The sequence below is a fragment of the Physcomitrium patens genome, chromosome 24 (assembly GCF_059467195.1).
Source record: "Physcomitrium patens ecotype Gransden chromosome 24, ASM5946719v1, whole genome shotgun sequence".
Classification (NCBI taxonomy): Eukaryota; Viridiplantae; Streptophyta; class Bryopsida; order Funariales; family Funariaceae; genus Physcomitrium; species Physcomitrium patens.
Window position 1 is genome coordinate 8,746,556 of NC_143433.1, and position 27,582 is coordinate 8,774,137.

The following is a 27,582-nucleotide window of genomic DNA, read 5'->3' on the forward strand; positions in this document are numbered from 1 at the left end:
GTACACTGACAGTGATACTTTGGCCTTTTAAGTCTATAATTTCTGGGATTCAATCTTTTGTTTTCATGTACAAATGGGGTCCAAACCCTAAAACCTTGGAAACTGCATTGTTATAGAATCTGTACAATGTGAGCTGCAAAGAGATAAAGCACTCTTGCTTGTTTGTTTTTGTTTTGTTTCATTTTATATCATTTCATAACAAGTTTTCTTTGATTATTTATTTATTTATTTTTATAGATTTCAGTTACTTGGAACCCAATTCTCCAACATTGAGTGCAAAAGATTAGTTCAGCAGTTTTTGAACCATGTTTTAGGTTTCGAATACCCCATAACATGATATTTAGCATATGTGTATGATGTAGTGGAATGATACAGATGTCCAAAGGAATCACTTATGTTTCATATCACTTCGCATAGCAATGTAACAATGATACTGTTTTGGTGCTCAATTTATGAAAATTTAAAGCTTAAGCAAGCATGACTTCTAAACATCTTTTTGTAAAAAATAAAGATAAAAAAATGAAATAAAATAAAATACCATGAAATAATACTCAATGAATTTAACCAAATATTTTCATTTAATTACCAGTAGGTTTTTATTTTTCATCTCATAGAGTGTTGACTTCTATTCACAAGAGAATATTCACTAAAAAATCACAAGAAACATCAAATCTCAAAATATCTATAAAATAAAAATTATAAAATCACCTCTACCCCAATATATATATATATATATATATATATATCCATCCATCCATCCATCCATACCCATCAACACAAGTTTCCTCCTATTGAAATTCATACAAAAGAAATATGAATTTATCATTGTCCTCTACATACACAAAATAAAAATAAACAAAATAGAGGGGGAGGGGTGTGAAGGCTCGAAGAAAGGGCAAGGGGAGCTATAGTGGTATCCACCGCCACCACCACCACCACCACCACAACCACTGAAACCTCTTTTCCAATGGACGCAGAGGACATTGGCAGCCACTTTAAGTTGCCCAACAAACCATCTCACTGTGCGACCCCACTTGGGTCTCGCCTCTTCCAACCGTCATATCCTAAATATCCCTCACCCACTTATGGAACCTATGACCCTAGTTCAGTGCCTATCTATACTCACTTCCATGTAGACTAAGCTCACTTCACTTCACCCATCTCACTTTAATATTCAGCCATAATAAGAAGCAGGAAAAGTATAAGGGAGCTAGATGGTAGGGGAATGATTCTCAGCCTCTGCGTCCCACACTCCAAGCTCCAGGATCTTTTGTCCAACCCAGATCCCTGATCATTCTTCAGTTAGTCTCCACTGCAGCGCCTTCTTTGTCTTTTCTTCTTCTCATTCTTCTCCTTTTCTTTCTCTCCCAGCTGTGGATTCCATTTGACGATGTGCGCGACGTATGGATGAGGGTTTGTTGGATGATGTAAGTTGTGTGGATGGATGATGTTTGGGGAAGAGTGGAAAAGTGACCAGGTGCATTCTGGGAGAGACTCCTTTGCTTGCACTCCATGGGGGCCACAACAACAACAAAACCATGCCACGTTCTCACGTTCCCTCTCTTCCAGAACGAGGGAACCCTGGTTGGGAACCTGTTCCCTGCTGTAGAATACCCGGAGTATCTACAGTAGTACCTTCTAATTGTTGACAGATTTCTCCTTCTTAATCTGCCTTTTTTGGGGCTGATTTCTTGATTAACTTTCTCAATTTAAACTCTAGGAGTGTAAGTCTAGTTTTCTGCTGAATTTCGAAATCTATATTGGATTACTAATCCTTCAAAAATTATTGTTGTGTCTTATTCTACCCCAACTTGGTGTAAATTTGAATGTGTTTTGCTTTCAGTACACGTACTTGTACACAAGAGTCTAAATGCTACAAAATTAGCCGCGTAGTTGTATATGCTTCTTTACAAATATATTCATTCTAATTTAAGACAATTTGTTTAAAGTATCACTTGTTCAATTCCCAGACTTTTATAAAATTCTGTATGATCTTATCTTGTCTTCGGCTACCAAGGCACACATTACTTGTTGAAGTTACCCACCCCTTAGATTCTTGGTGTTTTTAATAATACGCATCACATGAAAAAGATCCATACATTTTTTATCATCTTTATTTTTTTAGGTTATTTTTTTTAATATTTTTTGAATCACTATATACCATTCACCATCAAATGTATATATATATATATATATATGCACAAACATACATGTTTTATCTTTACTATCGAGTATATATATATATATATATATATATACACAAAAACTTATGTGTTTCATCTTTACAATTAAATATGTGCAGTGCTTTGTGCTAACAATTTTCAATATTAACTAGAAACCAAGTAACAATCGTGTCAAATATTAGAAGAAAAAAAAGTCACCATCACAATGTCTAAATTATATATTTATATTTATAGTTTGTGTTTCAACAGTGTTGAATAACTTTTGTAGAATTTCAAAGCAAGCAACTGAGACCTAATAAAAACAATTGTAAATTGATTACTTGCTTTATTATTTGTTTTTTGTAGGAAATAATTTTGTCTCGGCTTCTTATCTAATTTATTTCCTACAAAAAACAATCATTGTCTTGGTTTCCTATCTAATCCTATTTGTCATTAATATTATGTGTAAGAATTTCTAGCCACGATTGCAACAAAGTTATTATTTGTTTCTGTTAATAATATATAATAATTAAATATTCAAAATTTAGCCAAAATTTCATATTATTTGTATAATGTCTTTAGGTTTTTCTCAATTTACATATTTAGCTCTTCTAAATTTATAAGTGAGCAAATGTGTGATTCTAATGCCCTTGTTAGCATAAGATTCTACTCTTCTCCCGATGCCTTTACATGCATATCAACCACTACGTGCTTGGCTGTAAAATATTTTATGTATACAAGCTTATGTTTAATTTAATTTAAAGTAAAATGATGTTGCATATCAATATATTTTGCACAAAAATGGTAACTTTGCAAAATTTTGATTTCTGTTGTAAAGTATGTAACCAAATGATTATTATGGTATTTCAACTTGTTATCACATATTTTAATTTTTAAATATTGAAATTATTATTTCCATTTAATGGTAATGAAACCATTTATTGTTATTTATATTTATATATTTATTTTTTCCAACTATACAAGCACATATAACTTGAATGAAAAGTAAGTTAATCATTATTGAATACATAGAAATTGACTTTAAAATAAGTAAAATATTAAAGATTACATAATTTATTCAAACAATAAAAATACAAAATATTAATATTTAAAAACATGATATCAAAGTTTTCTAAAATTTAAACATGTTACATTAATTACATCATTAAATTTAAAATTTAAAATTTTTATAAACCAAAAAAAAAATGGAGATACTTATCATTGCTAACAGAATTAAAATAGTAACATTAATACTACCACATCAAATTTGAGGTTGTGTGACCGCATTCGAACTCAAACTGGGTGCCTAGTTTTCAAGACGAGACCTCATTCATCCATGTGGATCCTCGGACGAAGTCGTACACGTACTAAACACGAATCGTATTATACACGTTGAAAGTACATTGTCGTATTTAACCGGACCAGTAGGTAATTCTTTCCAAGCAACTTAGGACGAACTTTCGTCTTTGACGAAAGTCGTTCATCCAAAGTTTTATCCCACTGAAGACATGGAGAATGAGTCATCCCTGCATCGAAGCCACCGACACTCGCCGACCGAAAGCCACGCTGATCAGAAGACAGCAATTAGGACCCGGCCCCGCTAAAATTTCACGCACAGTCTGCGCAATTTGAAGAAAAAAACCCTCGGCCCCACAAACTGACTTCATAATCATAAGTTTTGTGGTCACGCGAACTTGAATTTTATCACGCAACCCTGAAGTCATTGACTGTATAGCCCAATTTGTGAGGCTCATGCAGTTTGTGTTCAGGGTTCATACTTCAGACTGAGTTTATTGTGTCTTCGAGAGGAATCTTCTGAGTTTCTTTAGGGGTTTAAGGAAAAAGAATGGTCTATTGAGAGAAGAAAATTGTTTGGGTCTTAAACGAAGGAAATTCTCCGATCTGAATTTTTCCGCAACTTTCCTGATCTTTACTAGTTCTGATGATTAGAGTGTGTAATTTTTGCTCCGCGAACGTGATGGCTGTGTGTGATGCTAATTCAGAGTGTGTAGAGGTTCTTTCGTTTAAAATTTGCAACCACGTTATAGAACTTGAATTGTGAAACATTTTGTTAAGATGGAACACAGTGCGGTAATGTGCTGATTCTCAATCTCGTGTGTGCAACTAGTTGGGCATAGTGGAGTTGACTGATTCAGACTCGACTGCCTTCTTTGCGGTCTTCATTTCGAATTCATGACGACAGGTGAGCCTCAAGTCCTTTACAGTGAGCCTTCACAACTCAAAGGATTTTTGTCGGTTTCGCTCGTCAGAAATGTTTCTTGCGTACCTGCAATGCAACTACCTCTGCAATGCAACGATACTGTTCTACCTACATTCTCACTGAAACTGTGCCGACTCCAATCTGGCGGCAAAGAAGCAGCAAGGATGTCACAGGATCGTGCGTTCCAGATAAAATTGCATTTGGTCAACCAAATGAACTCTGCAGGTTTGGCGGTTGTGTCGACAGTACAAGTGCATAGTACGTAGGGTTTCAGTTTTTAATCTGTAGAATAAACTTGGCTGGCATTCTAATGTTGTTCGATCGCCCTGGAAGATGAGTGGCAGGAGCGTTTCAGCCGTGCGGATCCTTGAAGTATGAGTTCCCCAGGCTACCTTTCCAGCTAACCATCTTCGTGTTTCAATAACTTTGGTCTTCTCAGTAAATTGTTATTCTTTTCGTGAATCCATCTACATGTGTGGTTAATGTGATAAGATTTGCTGGCACTCGTCCTTTCAAAGTATATATCACTATTTTCTACTTCATTGCAGATTCAACAGGGTCATTGCTGCATTCAAGTATTTGAGATTCCTTGCACCTGATAGATGGCACATGAAGAACAAGCGTGGGAATCAGATGGTTCTCCCTCCACTGTATGCCAGCAATACCTATGTCGAAATGCGCAAATATGTGTTGCTGTTGTCTACGTGCCGAGTCTTTCATTCGTACATATGACTTCACGTTTTCTTGCCTGTACAGTAGTTGGGGATCAAGTTAGTGCTTTGTTTCTCAACATGGTAAGGTAAAGTATGAACACCGAGCAGGAATCCGCCTGAGAATGTAGAAGAAGTTCCATCCTTCAGCAAGGAACAATAATTGAGATTCAACAATGACTCAAATACTTAGTGATGCTTTCCAACTATCTCTTCAGCACATTCGGTGAAATGCTTCGTCTGACTTAGTGAAAAAAGTTGGTTTACAAAGCTCTTGAGGCTTACGAACTCACTTCAACCTGATCTCCTTGCCCCTGCATTCGAATCTTGTTTTCAGATAAAATCCTTGCACTTCAATCATTCCATGCGCCCATCCTAGCTTCTCCGAGAATCATGAGGCTCAAGAAGATGGAGGTCGAGAGAGGGCAAATACTTTTAGGTTGTCTCATGGAAATTCCTTGTTGCCCATGTCCATCTCATTCGCAACAACAATCAAGTCGCCTTGGAAGGACGGATGCAACCCCATGGTTGCGGATTGGCCTACACGCACTCCTCTTAGTGGGTACGAACTCCACACATAAATCAGTTTTTTCGTCTCAATTACTGCAATAGTCTCAATTTTGAGGTATTTTCTCTGTTTCTCTTACAGACTTTGGTGTTGAATTTCCAATCTTTGATTTCATGGAAGACAATGTTTATCTTGCATAAATCAAAATATTATCCATAAATATAATGGACATAAAATCATTTTCAACAATATTTTCAAATTCATAAAGTACCTTGAATTTCATCTTGTAGTGAAATTATATCACTAAGGATGATACAAAAGGTTGATATTAGCTATGTTTCTTAGTTTGATGGTTCTTACTTTAACATTTGGTAACACAAACTATCATTAGTTTTTAAGACAAAAAAATTATGATTAGTGGTAATTAATAGTAAATCCATACCAATTCTAACAACTACAGCTAAAATAGTTGCTAATATCCCATCTTTGTGTACTATAGATATATGCAATATCAATCAATAGGAAGACAAAGATGCATTATCTTTGTTAATTATTAAGAATTGCATTGAAAATAATATTGTCTAATATATACAATCATACAAGATATTAAATGATATATAGAAAAAAAATTAAAAAGTCTATTTAAAATTATAAGATGTAATTACTAAAACACATCTTAAAGACAAATTACATATTCTTAAGATGAAAAAGAATAAAAGAATAACAAAAAATATTCATGTATTTAGATCATACCTTAAATAATTGTTTGTAGGATGGTGTCTAGTTTCAAATGATGAAGCAATTTTGTCTTTGATGAGAAGTTTGCCACCATCTTATAGGTTCTTCATTAGTTTTCTAAAATGCCAACTGAGTATTTCTTTACAAACACTAATAAAAAATTTAATTCAAGAAGAAAAAGCTCTTCTTGAGTTTTTGAGAAAAACAACCAAGATTTTGACAAAAATACTTTTATTATAAAAAACTTAGATATAGAATTTAAGAATGCAAAATCAAACTTGTTGTAGAGAAAATAAAACAATCAAATATAGCCACAAAATGCCATGTTAAATTTGGCATTTGATACTATTTAATAAATCCGGCCACATTATTGCAAAATTTATACTAAACCTTGATCTATATGAATTAAGAGTTACTACAATATGTAATCACAAAATATTGGCTATACTAGCTACTATATAATTGAGCAAAGTTAATTTATGGCATTTATGTCAAAGCCATATAAATAAGCACAAAATGAAACAACTTCAATTAATGTCCATTCGCATGGATACTTTTGATTTACAAGACCTTAATTTTTGCCACCTACATGTTAAAAATAAACAATATAATGTCAAGTTTCTAGAAGGAGTAGTACAAAGGCATATACAACTTTTGGATCTAGTTCATTTCAATATATATAACTCTATACAAGTGGCTAATCATTTTGGATCTACATATTTCATCACTTTTATTGATGATCTTTGAAGATATTTTCATATCTATTTATTAAGCCATAAATCTAAATCATTTAAAAAAATTATATTCTATAATTTTTTTTATATTTCAAACAAATTATAAAATTAAAACCTTGCAATTTGATTATGGAGGTGAATGTAAATCTAATTCATTTAATTACTTTTACATTAAAAAAGACATCAAAAAAGAATTTACAGTAGCCTATTCACTATAATAGAATAATATTTTAAAGAGAAAAAATTGGACCTTGGTTCTAAATAAATATCCATATTGATGGCACCATAGAAAATTATAAAGGAAGGCTAGCTACTAGAAACTTTACTTAAATCCAAAGAGTAAAGTATGTAAAAAACAATTCTTGCTATCAAGTTAAATTCTATCAAAGTTCTCTTAATTCTACTTGCTTAATATAATTTCAAAGTCCATTAGTAATATTGAAATGCCTTTTCTAAATGGCTGTATTTATGAAAAAAATATATGTTAATTTTTAAATGCTTACTTGCACTTACTAATACCAATTTAGTATGTATTATTTTATAATCCTTATATGGCCTAAAGCAATTTTCTTGCATGTTGTAACTTTATTTTGACCAATATTTAATCTCACATAATTATTTCAAACTTAGTGCCAATATTAATATATATATATATATATATATATATAAACAAAAAAGTTGATGTTTGTTTCACTATTCTAATTCTTTATATTGATGATTATATCATCATTAGTAATAAAGTTTTTCTTATTTAAATTATTAAAGATATTTTTTTACTAAAAATTTGAAATGATCAATAATAGTAAAATTTATTATACTATTAGCAATGATATCATTAAAAACCAATTAAAAAGATAAATAATATTACATTAAAAAAAATTAATTTCTAAGTTTAAAGAATATATCATATTAAAGTATAATTCAATAAATACACCTATGCAAATTGATTATGTGAACATGATTTTTCTAGCAACAATGAAGCTTATATCAATTCTTATATTTTTTTTTCACATCATTAGAAGGTTAATGTATATTATAGTTAACTCTTGACTCGATTGTGTATATATTATGAGTAGTTTGGTGTAATATCTAGCATGCCTCAACTTATCACATGTTCAAATATTAAACATATTATGAAATATATCAAAAGCATATTTCTATATGGCATCAAATATCAACAATCATGCAATGAAAATATTTTACAAGGATTTTACATAGACTAGTAATAATATTTTGTATAGATTATTTTACTATTGAAGCTATATGGCTACAAAAATTATTCTATGAATTAAATTTCCACAATATTTTCCTACTCTTATTCTATGAATTAAATTTCCAATTACATACTAAGATTAAGTAAGACATTTTGCTACTTGAGGTTACCATCAACTCTCTATTTCATAAAGCTACATTGTAGCTCTCATGATGTATTATTATTTTTCTTTATGTGGGAGTCAATCTTATAATTTTGACTCTAGTACATCTTAGACTGGGAAACATATGTGTAAGATTAATTATTTATTATCCAAGACAAACCAAAGTACAAATCTGTCTCTATAAACTTTTTTTTATAATATATTATAATATATTTCAACAACCGTATTAAGACACTTATTTAAACAACAATTTTATCAAGCTTCTAAAACATTTGGGTATAAATCTTGTTCATTGGAAAAATTTGATATAAAAGAAATCAATGAAAGATAACATAAAATTGTTCAAATTTAGTAAGGACATCTTCAAAGCATTGTACAAGAATAAGGCCATGTAATACATTTAAGCAAGTGTGGATTCCAATTTGCGCCTTAGCAACAATAGCAAGCTTGGCTACAATAGTCCCATTGCTACTTTAGGTTTTGCTATTGTCATCAAGCTTCCTTTCATTAAAAGCAAGCTCACTTGCAAAAGCAAGATTCATGGAAGCAATGACAAGCTTGCCAATTACTCATGTATGGTGTACAAGTTAAGCTGCTATGACATACCTTTACAATGTGCAAGCTCACGTTGTTGCTTTAGCTCATATCCAACTCCAAAACTATTTTTTTTTGCAATAAAAAAACAAGAGTTAATTAATTGTCAAATGACACAAACCTTGAATTCAATCAAATTGTTACAAGATGCAAATGCCAACAACTTACATGTTGCTCCAACAACAATAAGAGAGTTGTGAAGAAAAATGAAAGAACTAAACCCTTACATCTAGTATACCAATGAAAGTGCAGGTACTTCTACATATGTATATAGTATAATAGTAGAATATTCAGCCGTATAAAGGTGTATACAGTGATCCAAACAGTTGTGTCTAGCCTGTCACTGAAGGTAAGACCTCCATGGATTGATTCAATTATTGTTTAATACATAATTATCCAATTATCCTAATCCTAATGATTCTACATGGTCAAGCTTGCATTTCTTTGCTTCTGCAGATATCATTTTGATGTCACAGAAGAGGCCCTGGGTATGTCGTGGATCGTCTACAATCTTCAACGAGATGTTGCCGCAGGGTTTGCACTCTATATAGAACACTAATATTGTAGCAGGTTGAGCAATCTTCCATTTCGTTGGTTGTGGGTCATCACTGTTACATTAATGTTGCACCCTTTTGGGTGTCAACCTTCAATTATTCCACCTTCCGCTGAGCTCACGATTGAGGCGTGACCTTCGCCCTCTGCAATGCTCAGTATCCGATGGCGTTACTGTTTAGGTTGCCCCAACTGCTGGAGGAGGCAGACGAGCACTCTCCTTTCTCAAAGACACGTTCGAGAAGGTACCGCTGGTAAGAATATTAGTAAATAGATCTGTGCCTCTGAATGTTTGAAGATCCTCCATGTTCCAATGTCTACTCTTTTAATGAAGCTAACAGATGGTGAAGAGCCGGTATGATACTATAAAGTTCTGCGAAGAGCATCTCTTAAATTCTACTTTCTCAGATAGTAATACACTACCATGAAAAATTCTCCTTCTTCCATGGGAGGGTAAGGTCGAGTGGGACATAGATCCATGGAGCTCCTCGAAAATGGTAGCTCAAACAAAAATAAACTGGTTACCTGTGCTCCTGAGTACTACGAAATTTATTACAAGCATTTTTAGTGTCACACTAGCTCGTACAATTGGACTCATTAGACGAAGTTGGAAGCAGCAGCAGATACTCCACTTTACGGGCTGCAACTCTTGAAGGTTTTGATACATTCTACTAGGAATTTTTTTCTGAAAAGTAGAAGCTGGAAAGGTTACCATTTACCAGAATACCAAGTTGCTGCAACAATTCAGTCTCTGAGGGTCTTAAGCGTGGGTGTGGCTCTATAAAGTGTTCACCAAGGTGAGAAGGTGGTTGATAGTGGACACATCTTCGGATTAGAATTAACGCCCAATTGGAAAGCACTTATAAACGGAGAAAGGGCTTATAGAGAAAGTTGCAACCACTGGGAAGTTCTGAATGGAAACGCATTGCAAGATAGCTTACTTTGTTAAGATAATGCAGCAAAGAGATTCACATACAGATGTGCGTTGAGGGATCCCAATTTCCAAGTACCAGACGGCGGAAGCATGATCTCGAAGCTCGGTACCGCAATGTGGTCGGTATTTACATTCTTCTGATGCTCAAGATACATCCATTGTTGGACTTGAAGCTTTAAACAACAATCACCAGAAACTAGGCACTATCGGGTAAGCCACATGGACAAGCTGGACTGCCAACAAACTCTTTCCATGTCAGGATTAAACCGACAAATTCCTATCTATGCTCTTGATTCAACAAACCTATCTTTTCTCTGAAATTCCGAATAAAAGTTTCACTAGCAGATTTAGGCGCAAGCTTCAAGATGCACAATGGCACCGTGAAGATCACCCATAATGTTACATACGCGACAGTGGCCCCTGACAAAGACCTACCAATCGCCGATAGTAAGTAAAGCACCAGCACCACCTTCAGGAACAATTTCTTGTCTGAGCCACTAGCAGCCACCCGGAGCACGCTCTCTAAAGCGCCCACCACATTGGCCACCGTTGCTGCAATACAATTGGCAGTCTCGGGAGATATTTGCCATTCTGCGGCGTCCATGGGGAGGATGGTGAGATTGAATGAACGGAAGATGAGCCCTAGAACCGCAAGCGACCAGCTGATCACGAAGAGCACATCCGAGATTAGGGACACCATGTTCAGGTATCGAAATTCACAGTGATAATAGACAAGAGATCCGCATGCTAGGACCATTAGTGCCATCGCTGGCCTCCTCCACATAACGACATCACAACCTGTGCTCATTCTCAAAGTTCTGAAGAGGACGCCAGAACTAAATTCTAAGCATCCAAAATGTTTAAGCTACCCTTGATATCTCAGCCTTGAAAGCTACACTCAACATGTAATTGGTACCCAGGGGACATGTTTGCAATTTGCACCAGCGTCCAAGCCTCGCAACAGGCATTTCCCCGGTTATGAGAGCGGATTATCTGCTTGGTCGGCTTAGTCCAGGCCGCCAAAAGGATCGCAATTTCAATTTTCAGGCATTTCAAACAAGGAGCGTCTTCGCCATAGTCAAGTTACAACTCCTTCTCCTAAAAGTTCCAACGCAGAGTTACCGCTCCAAGCAGATGAAGATAACCCAATAATAGTGTAGGAATTGCACTCTTGAAGTTTATTTCGCTATCGCAGGCCTTGGTAGCAAGCAAACCCGAGCCTAGATTGAGAATCTTGAGAAGTCTACAAGGCGTCTAAATTGAGCGATCAGATGCATAGAATAACTCTGAACTTGGTGGTGTACAGACGATCACATCCGCTGGTTCGCAGACTGCTCAAACAACAATTTCCTTGCGTGTGATTGACTCGCATTTGGAACACCGTCAATCCGCAGCGTGCAATTTAATCTTCACAAAACACATGATGTAACGATGATCTAAGTGCAAAGAATCCTCGAAGTCCCCCATAATTCGAGATAATCAACTGGAGATTGCTAAATTCAAACTTGTCAACAGCCACTCGTCACTATCATCACGTCAGGAGCTTTTGAAACCCAAAAACCCTTGTCGCACGGAAATCTCACTATGTCCCAGAATACCGAAAATCCGAATGCATGCGGACAAGGGATCTTATTCACAATATACAACTCTCCAGCGTTTCTCTATAACGAAAAAGGGCACCAAGATTCCACGCTGCGTTCGGCAAAATATCTCTTAGAAAGCAAACTCGCTAACAATACCACGTCAATCTTCGAAATCAACATTACAGCCCGCACCCACTTCCAGCGAAGATCGACATACAAAAAAATCAATGCCAATGATGCTTGTTGCAAGGATTTAGCCCCTGAAGCTTCGGTTCAGTCGCGCACCGCTGGCACCAAGAGTCATTCAAAAAGTGGGCGAGTACTTGGAAACGAAGGTGAAAGGAAAATGCTGAAAATCAAGAAGACTTGCTTCCTTAGCATAAGCCGCTCTGTAGCCTACGAGCCGGACTGTTAGGGGTTGTAAGAGGATAACGTAGACCCTCATGACATCTCCAGATGGGCGGGGAAAAAACCGAAAGTACTTTGAGGGAATGTTCTTAACGAATTTGTATGACTCAGAGATCGCTAGACCCACCATCTTCCTCGCTTCCCCTCCCTTCCAAGCAAGTTTTGACATCCATTGGTTTGGGAGCCTTTGGCTATTGTGGAGCAGTTTGTCTTTCTCATCTGGCAATCTCCCCTGTTAGTAGCGGAGCGTGCAATCCAATCTTATCCGAGATTCGTGTGGGATTATGTTTGGCAATAGGAATTCCATGAGAGAGCTGTTAAGATTCCTCAAATCTCGCATGTACGATGATGTGAGACGGATAGCGGATTCAGGGAGCATGACCTCGGGCATCAAATGAGGGAGTAACAAGAGCAAGGCTACCGTCTCAGGGCCCTGGCGTGGAGCATGTTTGTGGTGGTATTGCACTCTTCTCAGAATAGCAAGCCAATCCTATGGATACCTTGAATATGTTAGTGCCACCTCTCTGGCCGAACTTGTGCCTCTCCCCTCGATGTTTGATGAATCTGATTGTGTTCGGGTTGTCAAAAAGGGATCTCACATTCTTCTGCAATGTTGCGAATTCCTATGAAGCGAAGGAGACCTGCATTGGCAGCGATGAGATAAGCATCGCCTCGCGGCTCCTAGGATTACAGCCTCGTGATGCTAGGCTGCAGGGTACAGAGCAGAAGGCGATTCTACCTTCGCAATGGTGGACTGTGCGTCGCATCGAAGGCAAGGTCGTTTCGAAGAAATGAGGACACGTAGTTTGTCTTTCAACTCTAGCAACGCGACTCCCGAAAGGCTACAAGCGCTATCGCTTGCGCACACTCTGTAGGAGGCAGATCATAGGCACGGCCAACTTGGCTGCTAGTATATCCTCAACTTCTCCGTTCAACCATGCTTCGCTACTCCCCATTTCGTCACCAATCCTGCCGGTTTGTGCATCCCATCGACTGAAAGAGCACGAACTCAGCAAAATAATTCTTCTTGCCATACCTCGCGTAAATTGAAAATATCCTTCACTTTTTTCTGCGAGATTGTAGTCCAGAATTCGACGATTTAGACGAGAACCAATTGGTCTCTGAGCCGCATCCGCACCATGTTTGTCAGTGAGTGGCCTTGATGGACTGAGCTCCTATACTGAGCCAGATGTGCGAACTATTCACATTCCTTTTTACATCGATTGGAAAGTTGGGTTTCCCTCTCATCAACATCAGTAATCACATTTTCGAAATGCGTCGTAACTAACCTAAGTTTAACACACAAGAGCCACATGTTCGTTTCACTGTGGTGGAATTGATGAGCGAGGCATAACTCACCCTCGCAATACAGAACACAGCTGATATGCATCTTTCGCGTTGAGTTCGTCTTTGTTGGACGAAACAACACCTGAAACGATAGGTGTATGTTTACTCTTCCCCTTCTGAAGTTGCTCCCAGTAATGAAAACGTAAAGAGATGAAATTCTCATGAACACTAGCAACAACGCGGACTGGGAGCGCAACACTTGTATTCGACCTGATGATCGTGCCTGCGACGAGATCTCCACTTTAAAAACATCATTGATGCACCCAAACTTCTTAGAGTCAATTCTTTTCGATGAACCTAGATGTTGGTTGGATGTATCCACAGGAAATTGATTGGAATAATTCTCAATACTCCCGAGAAAAACGTGATTCAACACGGGGTTCTTGAAGCGTGACGCGATATTGAAGTGCAGATCCTGGCGTGATTGGAGATGCATTGAAGTATCTAACTGGAAATGGAAGTCAGGTAACCAAAAACCCCATAGTTTTGGAAATAAGGTTCAATGACGCTATCTCTTGCTTGTTTGTTGCATCGAAAGAATAAAATTACATTGAATTGTAATTTCTGAAACAATACAGGACTGAAGCTGACTTATGTGGTAAGAAGTGCTCAACCGAGTACCACCCAAACCTAATCTTACATCTTAGATGCAGAAATTAATGGATTCAACACCTTTTCATGTTTCTTAGCCATTTTCGGTACCGTTTTGGGCTTTGGCATCACCACTGGGAGATCGGAAATGGATTTTCCTGCATACACAACATAACAAGAGGTCAACACGCATTGCAGCCCTAGTTGATATACTGACAGAGATGGCATTGACATGAATGAGGCTGAACGAGAGACCAAGGTGGTCGTCGCAAAGATGCCTACTTCAGAAAACACTTTCAGCAAAACCAATTTATGACTTGGATTCCAAATCTAAAATGATGTGTGTTTAAGGAACAATTACCATGTAGACGCCTTACAAAGCGGGTAAACTCTAAATAATTGTCGTGTTCCATGAGCTCTGGGTTCAATCTCAAGTATGTGAATGAAACCACGTTTCGTTCAGAGTCAATCCTAGGCTTGGCATTTTCCAAGATTTTATTGTAGCCTCGCCTGTCATAGCATGCGAGAGCGTTTTCACTGGCTACGGAAACGCCAGCGCCCCAAACGCTTTTGAAAACCTGTATATACATGAACTACCAAGTCAGTAAATCAGATAAACGGAAATGTTAGCTTATTCTGAATAGTCCCTTGATAAACTCAGTAAGCACAACACAGATATTTGAACGATCAGGCAACATACATAAAAAAATTCACCACATAAACGTGCAGTCATGAAACAAGGTATCCAGAAGTAAGGTTCATGCATCTTACCTGCTGGACAAGTCCCTCGGGGTCAGCCATTGCCTCTGGGTGATATTTATTTTGCTCAGATGTAAGAAGCTCAACACAAGTGAAGTTGAATGTTGCCTTGTGTTTAGCAAACATCTGAGCTATGGAACTGTATCCATCCCTGAAGCTTGTGTTGTAATACCCGCAGGTCAATTCTGCAGCATGACTGGCAGTCTGATACCACCAGTGAATTCCTGATATCTGACAAGAAAGGAACGCTGAGGTTATTCTAAAAGTTAAATAACCTTGGATGGTTAATTAATATTGTGAAAGGTGGTTCGACAGAAAGACCGAAGTCTCGAAAAATAGTGCGAGGAATTACAAATGCACGATTTACATGTGAACGAGATAACCTAATGGCTCTGAAAATATATGGGTTCCACAATGATTATGGTTGAAAGAAAAATCAAATCAATTATGTCAGTAAATTAATAATGAGGAGTTACATCTTCAAGCACGTAAGACAAAATTAACTACTAAGCGCTACGAATGCCACTGGAAAACATTGAGAGAGTAGTGAAACACATGATGAACGTATTTGCAAAGATCTCCTACCTTGGCAGCAATTTTAGTACCAGAAAAGACCGTTATGGCGATACTTAGAACACGGTCTCCATGTTCAATTAAGGTTTTTGAGTACCAGCCCAAGAAGAATCGGCCGTAGTAGCTGTCGTAGTCTCCTCCATCCCTGAAAAATTCTGTGTATTGTGGCTTACTATTGTACGAGCCGGTATTGGAGGGAGGTTTTCCCCAACCTTTGTGCCCTTGTGCTTCCGCTACCTCCTTCAATCCTTTTAGAAGGTACTTGTCATAGCACTACACTTGTTGACGAGATTGATAAACATTACATTTACATGGATGGAATTGGAGCATAGGAAGGTAGAATACAGTATCACTCACGGCAAACAAGCACATGTCACATTAGAAAACATGCACAAACCAAGGCATGCATAGGTCCTTAGAGAACTGATTCCAGACACTGAACAACAAGAGAAAATAAGCCAATAACACTACCTGAAATTCACCAATGCCAGGATAAACCCATCCCTGGGTTTCTGGATAAGATGGATACCGAAGTTCACCACAAGGCCCTAAGCCAACTTCAATCTCTACTATTGTTCCATCGTGAAAAAACTCGGTCATTTCTTGTCGGAAGTTTTCCATGAAGTCACGATAAACCTATATAAAATTGTAGATCCCCGAAGGTTTAAAAAAATACTCACTTGTCAAAATTAATCAGAGGAAGCAAATAAGGCGTTTAGGATGGATTACTTTTCATTATAAAGAACCGACTACCTGTTCTTCAAACACTTTCTTGTGGAAATTGGAAACCAAAACCAACAGTACATACCAAGTTGAATCATTTGTATCATGATGAGTGCTGAGTCAGTGCCAAGAAAACACGCACCTCAAGTCCAGTTCGACCTCTCAAAACCGGTTCCTCGTCAACGCCCCAAGTAAGACATTCTGGATTTCGTTTATTTTTGCGATTCGTGAAGAAGATATCAGGATTTTCTTTACCAACCTCCCTTACCCACTGAGGTAGGGGGATGAAAGTATCATCACCGACATTGCCTCCACATTGATGAAATGACATCACCACCTACAGATTTGAACTCCTTTTAGTTACTGGTAAGGTCAAGTGTGTATATTCAATTGCAAAACATCCACAACCAATTGGTTTGATCTTTGCCAAAGTTTAATCAATTATTTTAGCGAGTCAGCAATCATAGCAAGAAGAGAGACGTGAGTGCACCTGAAGCTTCAGCTGTAATTCTCGTACAATTTCGAATAGATTTTTGTAACCGGACCAGTCGTACACTTTCGGACCCTTGGCTTCGACCAAACCCCACCAGCAGTCCACCATAACTCCATCCACACTCGTTTTCTTCAGCATGTTCAAATCGTTTCTCAAGCTTTTTAGGTCGTCAATTTCGTTTCTGCTGTTAATAGCGTCGAGCTGCAAGAACATGATAATGATAACTAGCATCAGGAGGTTAGCGATCGACGGTGATCTTCAACAATTTATCACTGACTAAACAATATTGGCTAAAAGTATTGAAAGCAGCTGCCACATTGTGACTTCACCAAAAACGAACCTCATGAGACTCTCTGTCGTCTAGAAACATGTGAACAGAGTTCCATGACAAGATAGCGGAAGACTCCAAAGAAAATTATCCGCGTACACAATCAAAAATTTGACAGCTGAGAAGTGGCAATCCAACGCCTTTGTTTAATTGTCTTCATCAGTAAAAAAAAAAAAAAAAAAAAAAAAAAAAAAAAAAGCACCATCTTCTAGAATGGCTGAAGTTATACACCAACTATTACTTACAGGAAGCATGACAAAAATTGGAATGTGTTTCGTCCCCGTATAGTCGCGCTCTAACTCAATCACGTCCTGTTCTTCTGACATCTGAACAAAGCAAATAACGGCTCAGTCATCCATAGTTTACACACCAACGTCATTGCATTTGACAAGAAGAATCACAATAGTTGTATATATCTATATGTACACATAGAGAAAGAGAGATATATACACTATTTGCACGTGAGATGAAAACCTTGCTTATGATACTTTCTGAATCCTTGAATTATCTCGTATCGCTCGTGAATCCAATAGTAGATACAGCGAAATTAGTAATTCTGTTTACATGATACAAGAAAGGCAGAAAACATACTCGGTGCTTCACACAGGGTCGAGTTGAAAGGCACTTGGGTAAGCACATCTTGTTATCGTCTTCTCAATTTTCTCATAGTTCTATTACTCTCTCGGAGAAGTTTCAACTCAAGTACAACTCTTGAAGTGATTATTCAAGCAACGCAGTAGATAAACACATCTTGTGTCCATTCTTTCCCGAAAGACTTTGGGTATCCTTCAGTTCATATCTTTATTTAAAGGATGGTTGTCCTACATGAAGGCTGAGACTAGGTTATATCCCCGGATATCAATACATTCACCTGACCATTTGAAAAGTCTAATACAACATTCTTGAAGGAAGAATTACTCGTAATTTGCAGTTCAGACTTAGTTAGTGAGATTTTGTCATAAGCATGAGCAGATAAGAAAGCCACTGAAGTGTATTATGAACAGATGAGAGAACTGAAAGAACCATAACAGAAGTAGGCAGTAGAAAAACGTCTAAGAATATAGATGCAACAGCCGGTATTATCAAAACTACACCTACAACACGATTGCACATGAGATGAATTTTACATGTTGCGGCATTTTGGTTGGGTTCTCTTTGCTTATCTGTTCTTTCCTTTTCTTTTCTGACAAGATAAGTGCTTTAAACGGCACCTAAACCCAAGCCGAGACATCACGTCAAGTAGGCTACAGAGACAACCATGGAACGATCATCCTCAGGCTCTTAGCTATAGTGGCGATTCTACCAGGTTAAATTGCAGTTCCTCTTCACATACAGTTCCTCTTCAGCAGAGATCCTGACCGTCGTCTTCAGATTAAGGACCAAAAGTGTATGATACTCTTTTAGAAGATTCAACGTTTGAAGTAAGTGCGTTTCCGTCTGCTTCAATTCAAGACTAAAGCAACTGATACCCATAACGGATAATCAGGTTCCGTCAAACCTCTAACAGTTAAGTCCGAAATCCTCTCAAAATGTGCACCTCAACAGCAGATATTTTTCGACCCACATGTGTCTCAGAAAAACTCACAGCAATCAAGGAACCGCGGTTTTGAATCAAACGAAGACTGACGTGCATTGTGAGCGACTGCAGTGCTTATTGTATGCGTTAATTCTCTACCTTAAGGATGGAAAAGAAGGGCAACGTACTAGAAAAGTAGGAAAAAAAAAAAAAAAAAAAAAAAAAAAAAAGCACTAATGCCATCATTAAGCATCCTCACCAACCACAAAAATCAGAGAAATGAGACAAGAACTACTCACGTCATTGCCGTGTACCACACGCAAGCTGCGCTCTTCAACTGCAACCTTGTCCATAACAACAGCAGACGCAATTGCGCCTAAGAACCTCCTTCGATCAGACGGCACATCCCTTCCGCTAACTCGCACTCCTTCAAATCTCCTCCCGGAACAGCCCGGCGCGCTCTCTTCCTCTCCACGATCGCACCGCGTCGCTCCAATCCTACACATCTTCCCTCCATGCTGCGCTACAGCTGCAACATCCCTCACAGCACCTGTGCAACAACTACTCAGACTCTGGCTACCACTCTGCACTCCTCCGCTGGTGCAGAGCAGCGCCACAACGGGTCGCTGCAAGGCCGCCATTGCAATCTCCCTCTCAATTCACCAGCCCCACGAGACCGATCACCCACTTTCACATCAAATTGGGTCGGTTTGAAATTTTTAACCGATCGCGTGGCCATCGATCATGACAAAGCTAGGTACTGCGATACAAAGACAACAAGGCTTTTCTGCCAGATGATATTTCTCACTGAGAATGGTTCAAAGGCGCTTTGGCTTGCCCAGCGTTTCGCTTCAGCACTTGAGAAGGGCGCCACTTGGCCGCCCTGAACTCAACTGGTTGGCCACAAATCTGTACTCTGGGCACCGGCCCCTTCGGACAATCCTGCGTCTTCGACGCCGCTAGTTTTTACGGCAGGGAGGTTCTCACACAGCGAATATCCACCCGAATGTCCACAATAGAAAAAAAGCCGAAGAAAAAAAAAAAACATAAAACAAAAAACACACAACCACCCCATCTTGTGGTATATACACAGCTAGCGGTGAAGCTTTGACACCCATCTCATTCACCAGGACCACAATTTCTTAATCTCCTCCGTGACGCATTCATAATCTTGAAACCATAACCCACGATTTAGAGTTAAGTCGAGAGAAAAAGTGTATCTCGGCTCTACTTTGAAAGCATGAGCGTGAGCTCATGAACTGTGTCGAAGGATCAGGAATTGTGCGGTGTGACTGGTGATGTAAAGAGGCAAGATCATGTGAACCCAGTTGTAGGCAGAGAAAGCAGGCGGCAGAGGCATTGTGAGCCAGTAAAATCACTGCAAATGGGAGTGAGGAAAGGGACACAAGAGGCACACACAAAAGGGAAAACAGATCATAAAACTGATTGGTGCTGGTAGTGTGTCCGGAAAAAGGCAGGTCAAGCGGCGTTTTTACACTGTTTCTCTCCCTCTGTCTCACCCGAAGAATATTACTCGCAGTATTTGCACAATCTTGTGGTGTTGTGCAGTTGCATCGGAGGCTTGGTTTTTTGATGTTTGGCAAGCACCAGAACGCCGATTTCTGCATCAGATATGTATATATGCGTGTGGAAAAGCTAATGGTGTTTCACTAAACTTCTATCGTTTTATGCAATCTGAAACTGTTTTTGGACACAATAACTGGCTGTATCATCAGCGATTCAACAGATTTCTTGCTGCGTAGCATCAAATACATAACAGGGTTGGGAAGGCAATCACAGAGTGCCAAAATAGAAATAGCAACAAATACATAACTTTGTTTGTGGATAAGAGGAAGATTGAGCATGATTCTTATAGAATAGAACATGAGTGTATGAACAGTGGGCTGAAAAGTCAAGTGCTCTGTCCTACATCCGAATCTGCATCCATTGAGAACGTCTACGGCTTTCTGCATCGCCATTTTATCATTGATTTGTGCGAATTTTCTTTTGGAGGTTTAATGTATGGAATTCTCTTCCTCTCGTGCCAACAATTGGTAACCTTTCCTACAAGGATGGGAAAGAAACTCCATGCTCTGAAATTGTTGGCGTGGAGAAGCACTCTGATGGCTGGATAGTGAAAAATGCGCTGACTGATTTAGCGATTCTTGAGAAGTTAAACGGTTGGGATGGTTGAAGTATGTTAGACAAACACAACCTTGAACCCACTTAACCTAACATGCGAGATGAACAGCCGTGGTTGCCTTCACTGTAACTAAATGTTGAATGTGTGTACATTGTTTCACTTTTTCATGCGCTTTCCAGTTGTATTGTACAGATACGAAGGTATTGCTTCCATGGACAAAGCAACTCTCAGATAGGACTAGGGCAGATTATTCACTTAGGCTCTTTGATTAGCATCATGGCATTGATAATTGGTATTGCTGCAACACACTGTTCAGTGAGAGGCTTTCTAGATGCCCAGATGGGCCGCTCTTCTACATTTTACCGGAAAGCGATTTTAAAATGTTCGGTCTTCGAAAAAACACTGATTGCGAGTAGTTACTATCTGGCAGAATTCGAAATCAGCACCAAGGGTTGATGGACATACAATCACACAGCTGTGAGTCTACATTAATTTGTCGTTTGACCAATCTTATAATCATCACAGATACAACTATGAGGATAAAAGTATCACATGACCCAACTGTACTTGAAGTGTGAAAGGATTCTAGAGAAGAATTCGTAACCAACAAGTGATTGAAGTGCAAGTGTATATTCTGCCTCGAAAATGCTTAATTGACATGCAGCAAGATATTATGTTATCCTGCAAGTTTTACACAGGGCATCCACATGATTTTTGTTCCTAAAACCATGCCATCCTGTAGCTAGAGGAAGGGGTAGGAGAACTTGGAAATGTGTACAGTAAATACAAGCATCGAGAGACGAGGATTATCATCTTTTCAGAGACAAGCCCTGCTGGCAGGCCGATGTAAATTGTATTGCAATTGTGGAACTCTTACGAAAAGCTTGGTACTAAGACCAGTTTCCCGCAACTACATGTGTTTCCTATGTGTTGATGCTACAATTTGACAAGACATTCCTATCAAGCACAGATTCTCATTACAAAGGAAAATCCGTGTCGTGTTAAGTACCTTACTAAAAATGACCTAAAAATGGGGAAATCAGTGCATACTACAGTACCTCAATAAGCTTAACCCTTGATCACGGGTCTACATGGTCATTCCAGTCTGTGGTGCCATAGCCATGGCAGACTTCTTCTCTGGCTTGTCACAGACAATAGCCTGAGTGGTTAACACCATACCTGCAACAGATGCAGCGTTCTGGAGAGCACATCGAGTGACCTTAGCAGGGTCAATGACTCCAGCTTCCAGAAGATTCTCGTACTTGTCGGTCATGGCGTTGTAGCCCATGGCCCATTCGCTATCAAAGATCTTCTCCACCACTACTGCACCTTCCACTCCAGCGTTGTGGGCAATCAGATTGGCTGGTGCGCTCAAGGCCTGCGAAAAGCACATGAAGTGAGACGTTACACATTATAAGAGGAGGATTTGCTGGCTGAAGAGATTGCAATTGAAACCTATCTAGCAATATATTCGATTAAGACGAACGTGAAGAAAATAAATACTTCAATAAATTCCTTCAACTCACCCTTTGCACAATGTCCGCTCCGATCTTCTCCTCCGGATCTTCTAGAGTGTCTTTGATAGATGGCACCATCGCGGACAAGTGCACCAATGCAGCGCCTCCACCGGGGACAATACCTTCCTCAATGGCAGCGAAGGTTGCGTTCTTAGCATCCTCGATTCTCAGCTTCCTGTCTTCGAGTTCGGTTTCAGTGGCAGCTCCGACCTTGATGACAGCAACTCCACCGGAAAGCTTGGCAATACGCTCAGAGAGCTTTTCCGTGTCGTATACAGAATCTGTCTCAGCCAACTCCTTCTTGATTTGGGCAATACGAGCCTGGATCTCGTCCTTGCTGGCGGAATCAGCAATCATAGTGGTGCTTGTATTTCTGACAGTGATCTTCCTCGCACTGCCGAGCTGGTCAACCTCAGTGTTTTCAACCTTCATGCCCAAATCAGTTGCAATGAACTCCGCACCTGTTCCAATCGTGAGCGGAATTCCAGACTTGTTAGTGCACTAGTTAATACATAGAAAGACAGGACATGTAAACAGCGTGATTTAACAGACATTCACTTGTCCTCGGATCATATCTAGCCAAAGCTCGTGCCAGCGTAGGAAATTCAAAACTCAGACGTGGAAGCATACCTGTCATGATCGCAATGTCCTGAAGAAGAGCTTTGCGGCGCTCACCAAAGCCAGGGGCCTTGATAGCTGCCACTTGAACGACACCCCTCAACTTGTTCACTACAAGGGTAGCAAGGGCCTCTCCGGTAATATCTTCTGCAACGATAAAGAGGGGGACATTCATTTGGGTGGTCTTCTCCAAAACTGGAATGATTTCCTTGATAGAAGTGAGCTTCTGGTCAGTGACCAAGACCTTAGCATTCGCGAACTCGACCAAGAGTTTCTCTTGGTTGGTTACAAATTGTGGGGAGATGTAGCCCCTGTCAATCTGTAGAGAGAGAAAACAGTTAGCACCTTCACTAGGCGGAGGCAGGGGTGAGACATATATGTGTTGCAACGTTAACAAAAACACACCACGAAATCTCCCCTAAAACGATAGCTACTTATGCATCCATCTATCGCATTGAAGACCTCGCCTGCGATAAGAAACCTACACACGATAATGATGGGATGCATGCAAAAATGAGAGGTACAGCTGGTATTACCTCCATACCCTCCTCCACATCTACGGTGGTCTCGAAGGAAGACGATGACTCAATAGACAGAACACCATCAGGTCCAACCTTATCGATGGCATCGGCAATCATGGTACCAATGAGGTCATCGTTTCCAGCAGAGATTGAAGCCACAGCTGCATTATAATAGCATCCCTCAAGTTCAGTAAAAAGGTTTTTGTGATGTTGGTTCAAAACAAATCAATGAGTAAAAATAATCGATGAGAATAACATACTGCCGTAGAATGAAATTAATGTTGAGGTACCTTTGATGGTTTCGCGGCCCTCTACAGGCACAGCCCTCTTCTGGAGCTCCTCCACAAGGGCGGCAATAGTCTTGTCAATGCCCTTCTTGACAGATATAGGGTTGGCTCCGGAGGTCACATTAAGGAGACCCATCTTAATCAGCTCCCTAGCAAGGACGCAGGCAGTGGTAGTTCCATCTCCGGCTGAATCGTTCGTCCTACTGGCAACCTGCATTCAGGAAACAGGAACAGACCATGTTCATTTGAAGTTAGCTTCCGTAATCTAAGCAACTTCCAAGCCAACGATATAGCCAGAGATTACCACAAAGTGGCTTGTGTGGCTCAATCCACACGCGGCGTTACGGTCAAAGACCCAAACCGCTTATGAGGCATGAATCCCAAAAATCATGGAGGAGTTGAGATGACTTACCTCCCGAATTAGAGCAGCTCCTGCATTCTCCATAGCGTTGGGCAATTCTATGGCCCGTGCGATAGTCACACCATCGTTAATCACCTTGGGCGCACCGAACTCATCCAGGACAACATTGCGACCTGCAAATTTCAATTTCAATCTGATACATCTTCACGTACAATAGACATAAAGTCGATTTAATTCTAAAACTAAAAATACAAGTCACAATGTACGATCGATGCCAGGTCTCGCAATGTCAGTCCAAGCATTGTAAAATGGACGCCACCCGTTAAGTCACATCAACGATATCAGGTCCACCGACATGACTGGTGTAAGACACCGCATGAACTCGGAGGGTCAGATACAGAACCAAATCCTCACTCTCTCAAATTATGGTAGCATACCTCGGGGACCCAGGGTAACCCCTACGGAATCAGCCAGCTTATCAATTCCAGCCTGCATTGCTGCACGAGAGTCCTGACCGAAACAAATATCCTTGGCGTTAGCCCTCACAGCGAGCCTCCCCTTCATGTTCCTTTGGCCATAAACCTGGCTCTTAGACTTCCCAGCGAGATTATTGCGCCCTTTCAAGAACCCACCAACACGAGAAGTCGACTTCAATGACGCGGCCGCGGGGGCCGGCGCCACAGCCACGGAAGAGGCAGCCGTCATCCTGTTCGCCAACATCGCATTGGTAGCCATGGCTCAACCCTCCTGCTCCTAACACGAGAGAACACATACCCCCCACCCAAAAAAAAAAACCTTCAATCTTTCCGCCTGAAACCAAACCCTCAAAATTCCCACCACCTTCACAACCGTCTCAACCACAATGCGCTCAGAAACACCATAAAATAACCAATCCCAGCGTCACACCCCCAGTTTCACAAAACCCACAAAACCCCTCAAAAACCCACAACCCTCTGCATTCCACCTCCAGAAACACAGAAAGCGCCAGGAGTTCGCCAATACCTTTGGAAATTAAAAGAAACCCAGATGAGATTAACACAGAGCGATCTCGAAGACGACAGTAAACACGCTGCAACGACGACGGATAGCAGACTCGAAGATCCAAATATAAGGATTGCGCTTTGTGGTGGAGGCGCAGGAGAAGAGTCGAGAAACCTTAGCCCTTGTGGATTGAATACCGCATCGAGTCCCCACCACCCCCCCCCCCCCCGCCCCCGGAGAACCCCCCTCCACCGTGCCTCCCTCCCCCTTTTCCGCGCATGCTGTCCTATTACCGATCGAACGCCCGCGCTCGTGTTCCCTTCGTGGTTTGGCCCTGGCGAACGACGGAGGGGGACCGGGATCGCGATGGGAACGACGGGGAGCCTTATCTGTTTCTGTTTCGTGGTGGTTCCGTGGTCATGGAGGATCTGTGGTGGAAGGTCCTAGAACCCGAAGCCGTTTCTCACCCATCGCCGTGTGTGTTTCTCGTTCGGGCTTTCGTAGCTGAATGGCTTTTGACTTTTGGATGAAAAGTATTGGATTCCTCGTTCGTGATCCCTTCATTCATCCGTGACCCTGTCCATGCAAGCTCAAGAGCCGTCCCTTATAAATAAATAAATAAAAACCTTTCTCTCTACAAAACCAGCCTTTATTAATTATTCTCCTAAACCTATTTTAGATTATCCATTCAAATATTTACTCATGTATGTATGTTTTTATATATATATATGACATCCTTAAAGTATAATTTTAATATTATATCTCAAGGGTAATGGAAAACTCTAACAAACTTTATAGGAACTAAACTTCTCACAACACATATTTTGTAAATAGCATTTAAAATCACTTAAAATAATATTATCAAAATTCAAAAACAGTTTTATATTCTACCTTAATATAATATTTTTGAATTTTTGATTAATATGTGTTATAGTTTTTTTTTTCTTGAATTATCAAGAATATTTTTCTTAATTTAGACATTCATTTCATCTTGGAAACTTATAAGATTATTAAAAAAAACTAGTATAAAGGTATGCTTGATGACTTGATAATAATTGTCTTGTTGTCTTTGTATTATATTGTTTTAAATACTAGATTCCTATGAATATTTTATGCTAGCAATAATTAAGAAATGGAACAACAAACTTCTTATCTTGATCTAATGTTCTATTTAGTATTAGTATCAATAAATCATTCTTTGCTTATATTTTTGTCCTTATCAAAGTGTTTGCCTCTAAAAGTGTTTTATGAATTTTTGTTCCATACAATGAATAATAATTGAATTTATACATTGTAGTTGCATCCCTTTGAATTTAGAGAGAGCAAAGTTTTGACTTGGTGCAATAACACAATTGTTGCTTTTAAGAAACAATTTCAAATATTAATGGCTTGAGATTCTAGTTTTTAGGAATTTGGGGATGCTTTTTTTAACAACTTTTGGCATCATTTGTAGTGGTTTTACTAAACAAACATAATCTTTTTATATTACAGATATATTAGTGGAAACTTGTTAAACTTACATTAGAAATGAAAGGGCAACATACTTTTTTGTGTTGTGAAAGAACATATACTTTTAGCAATTTTGACATGATTTTTAATAACTTCATTAAAAAAAAATACTTGTGTTATATTAGAGATACATTTAAATTACCAATATAAATTAAAATAAAGTATCATTCAAACCATTCATTTTTATGAAGATATTTTGAATTTGCAAGAAGAAACATTATTAAATTTGAATACTGTGAAAAAAAATGGGGAGGGGGGGGGGGTTGTTTTCAAACTACACAAAAGTGGCAAAAAATAATAAATCAATAAATCCATCATCTTGTATGTTACGAAATTTCACAAATGATGGAACTGAATTCAACAAATTAACACAAGCTATAAATATATATACACACAATCTTAAAAAAACAAAACAAAAACAATGCCAAAATTTTAAAAAGATTAATATAAATAATTTCAATGATATATGTTAGGTCTTCTTAATATTTTATTATATTTTAAAATTGAACTACACAAATTATTCCAATTCAAAGATTCTCTCAAATATTTATTTCATGTATTAAAATTGAGATCTGTTCATGTTACAGTGTTTTTTGTCAACTCAACTTTATGATTTTAAATTTTATTTTCTGACATTACTGATGGGATTTAGTTGTCATCAAAACATATAAGTTACATTTCAATTCCAGAATTCACCTTCCATTGTGTAAATTATCCATTTATGAAACATTAGCAAATGCCATATATATATATATATATATATATTTGTATATATACACACACACAAACATATTT

At 38.8% G+C, this 27,582-nt stretch overlaps 3 protein-coding genes and 1 long non-coding RNA gene across 10 annotated transcripts; 1 reads left to right on the forward strand and 3 right to left on the reverse strand.

Annotated features, from left to right (window-relative positions):
* The first annotated feature begins 3,879 nt into the window (after positions 1-3,879).
* LOC149986382 (uncharacterized) lies at positions 3,880-6,161 on the forward strand. The gene is made up of 2 exons (XR_016500563.1): positions 3,880-5,033; positions 5,431-6,161. It is a non-coding gene; the product is annotated as an uncharacterized LOC149986382 (long non-coding RNA).
* A 4,461-nt stretch (positions 6,162-10,622) lies between these two features.
* On the reverse strand, positions 10,623-14,216 carry LOC112277022 (reticulon-like protein B23). 3 transcript variants are annotated; one of them, XM_073530975.2, is made up of 2 exons: positions 12,398-14,216; positions 10,623-11,191 (listed from the first exon to the last, which is right to left on the reverse strand). In XM_073530975.2, exon 2 carries the CDS (start codon positions 11,131-11,133, stop codon positions 10,807-10,809), a length of 327 nt encoding a protein of 108 aa, XP_073387076.1. In that variant the 5' UTR covers positions 11,134-11,191; positions 12,398-14,216; the 3' UTR covers positions 10,623-10,806. The 3 variants fall into 3 exon arrangements, with proteins under 3 accessions (XP_073387076.1, XP_073387077.1, XP_024364737.1); XM_073530976.2 differs by having other exon boundaries at positions 12,330-14,216; XM_024508969.3 differs by lacking the exon at positions 12,398-14,216 and having other exon boundaries at positions 10,623-12,391.
* A 144-nt stretch (positions 14,217-14,360) lies between these two features.
* LOC112277021 (beta-amylase 2, chloroplastic) lies at positions 14,361-21,135 on the reverse strand. Of its 5 annotated transcripts, none has more exons than XM_024508967.2 (10): positions 19,150-19,289; positions 17,926-18,155; positions 17,580-17,660; positions 17,004-17,207; positions 16,656-16,850; positions 16,262-16,426; positions 15,803-16,063; positions 15,230-15,448; positions 14,820-15,036; positions 14,361-14,616 (listed from the first exon to the last, which is right to left on the reverse strand). In XM_024508967.2, exons 2-10 carry the CDS (start codon positions 17,971-17,973, stop codon positions 14,504-14,506), a joined length of 1,503 nt encoding a protein of 500 aa, XP_024364735.1. In that variant the 5' UTR covers positions 17,974-18,155; positions 19,150-19,289; the 3' UTR covers positions 14,361-14,503. The 5 variants fall into 5 exon arrangements, with proteins under 5 accessions (XP_024364735.1, XP_090103035.1, XP_024364730.1 ...); XM_090246909.1 differs by having other exon boundaries at positions 17,926-18,166; XM_024508962.3 differs by lacking the exon at positions 17,926-18,155 and having other exon boundaries at positions 19,150-21,135.
* A 664-nt stretch (positions 21,136-21,799) lies between these two features.
* On the reverse strand, positions 21,800-25,357 carry LOC112277020 (ruBisCO large subunit-binding protein subunit alpha). Its single transcript, XM_024508960.3, has 8 exons — positions 25,300-25,357; positions 24,735-25,050; positions 24,349-24,470; positions 23,940-24,147; positions 23,665-23,810; positions 23,141-23,447; positions 22,520-22,971; positions 21,800-22,371 (listed from the first exon to the last, which is right to left on the reverse strand). Exons 2-8 carry the CDS (start codon positions 25,030-25,032, stop codon positions 22,081-22,083), a joined length of 1,824 nt encoding a protein of 607 aa, XP_024364728.1. The 5' UTR covers positions 25,033-25,050; positions 25,300-25,357; the 3' UTR covers positions 21,800-22,080.
* Positions 25,358-27,582: the final 2,225 nt, after the last annotated feature.

Bases quoted from the DNA above. Each gene is read 5' to 3' on its own strand.
- LOC112277022 (XM_024508969.3), bottom strand. From the start codon at position 11,337: ATGAGCACAGGTTGTGATGTCGTTATGTGGAGGAGGCCAGCGATGGCA.
- LOC112277021 (XM_024508962.3), bottom strand. From the start codon at position 19,491: ATGGCGGCCTTGCAGCGACCCGTTGTGGCGCTGCTCTGCACCAGCGGA. The intron at 16,064-16,261 runs GTAGTGTTATTG...CAACAAGTGTAG, and splicing joins CTGGCATTGGTGAATTTCAG to TGCTATGACAAGTACCTTCT. The intron at 15,037-15,229 runs GTAAGATGCATG...ATGTATATACAG, and splicing joins CCGAGGGACTTGTCCAGCAG to GTTTTCAAAAGCGTTTGGGG.
- LOC112277020 (XM_024508960.3), bottom strand. From the start codon at position 25,032: ATGGCTACCAATGCGATGTTGGCGAACAGGATGACGGCTGCCTCTTCC. The intron at 23,811-23,939 runs GTACCTCAACAT...ATTATAATGCAG, and splicing joins GGGCCGCGAAACCATCAAAG to CTGTGGCTTCAATCTCTGCT. The intron at 23,448-23,664 runs GTAATACCAGCT...CTCTCTCTACAG, and splicing joins ATGTGGAGGAGGGTATGGAG to ATTGACAGGGGCTACATCTC.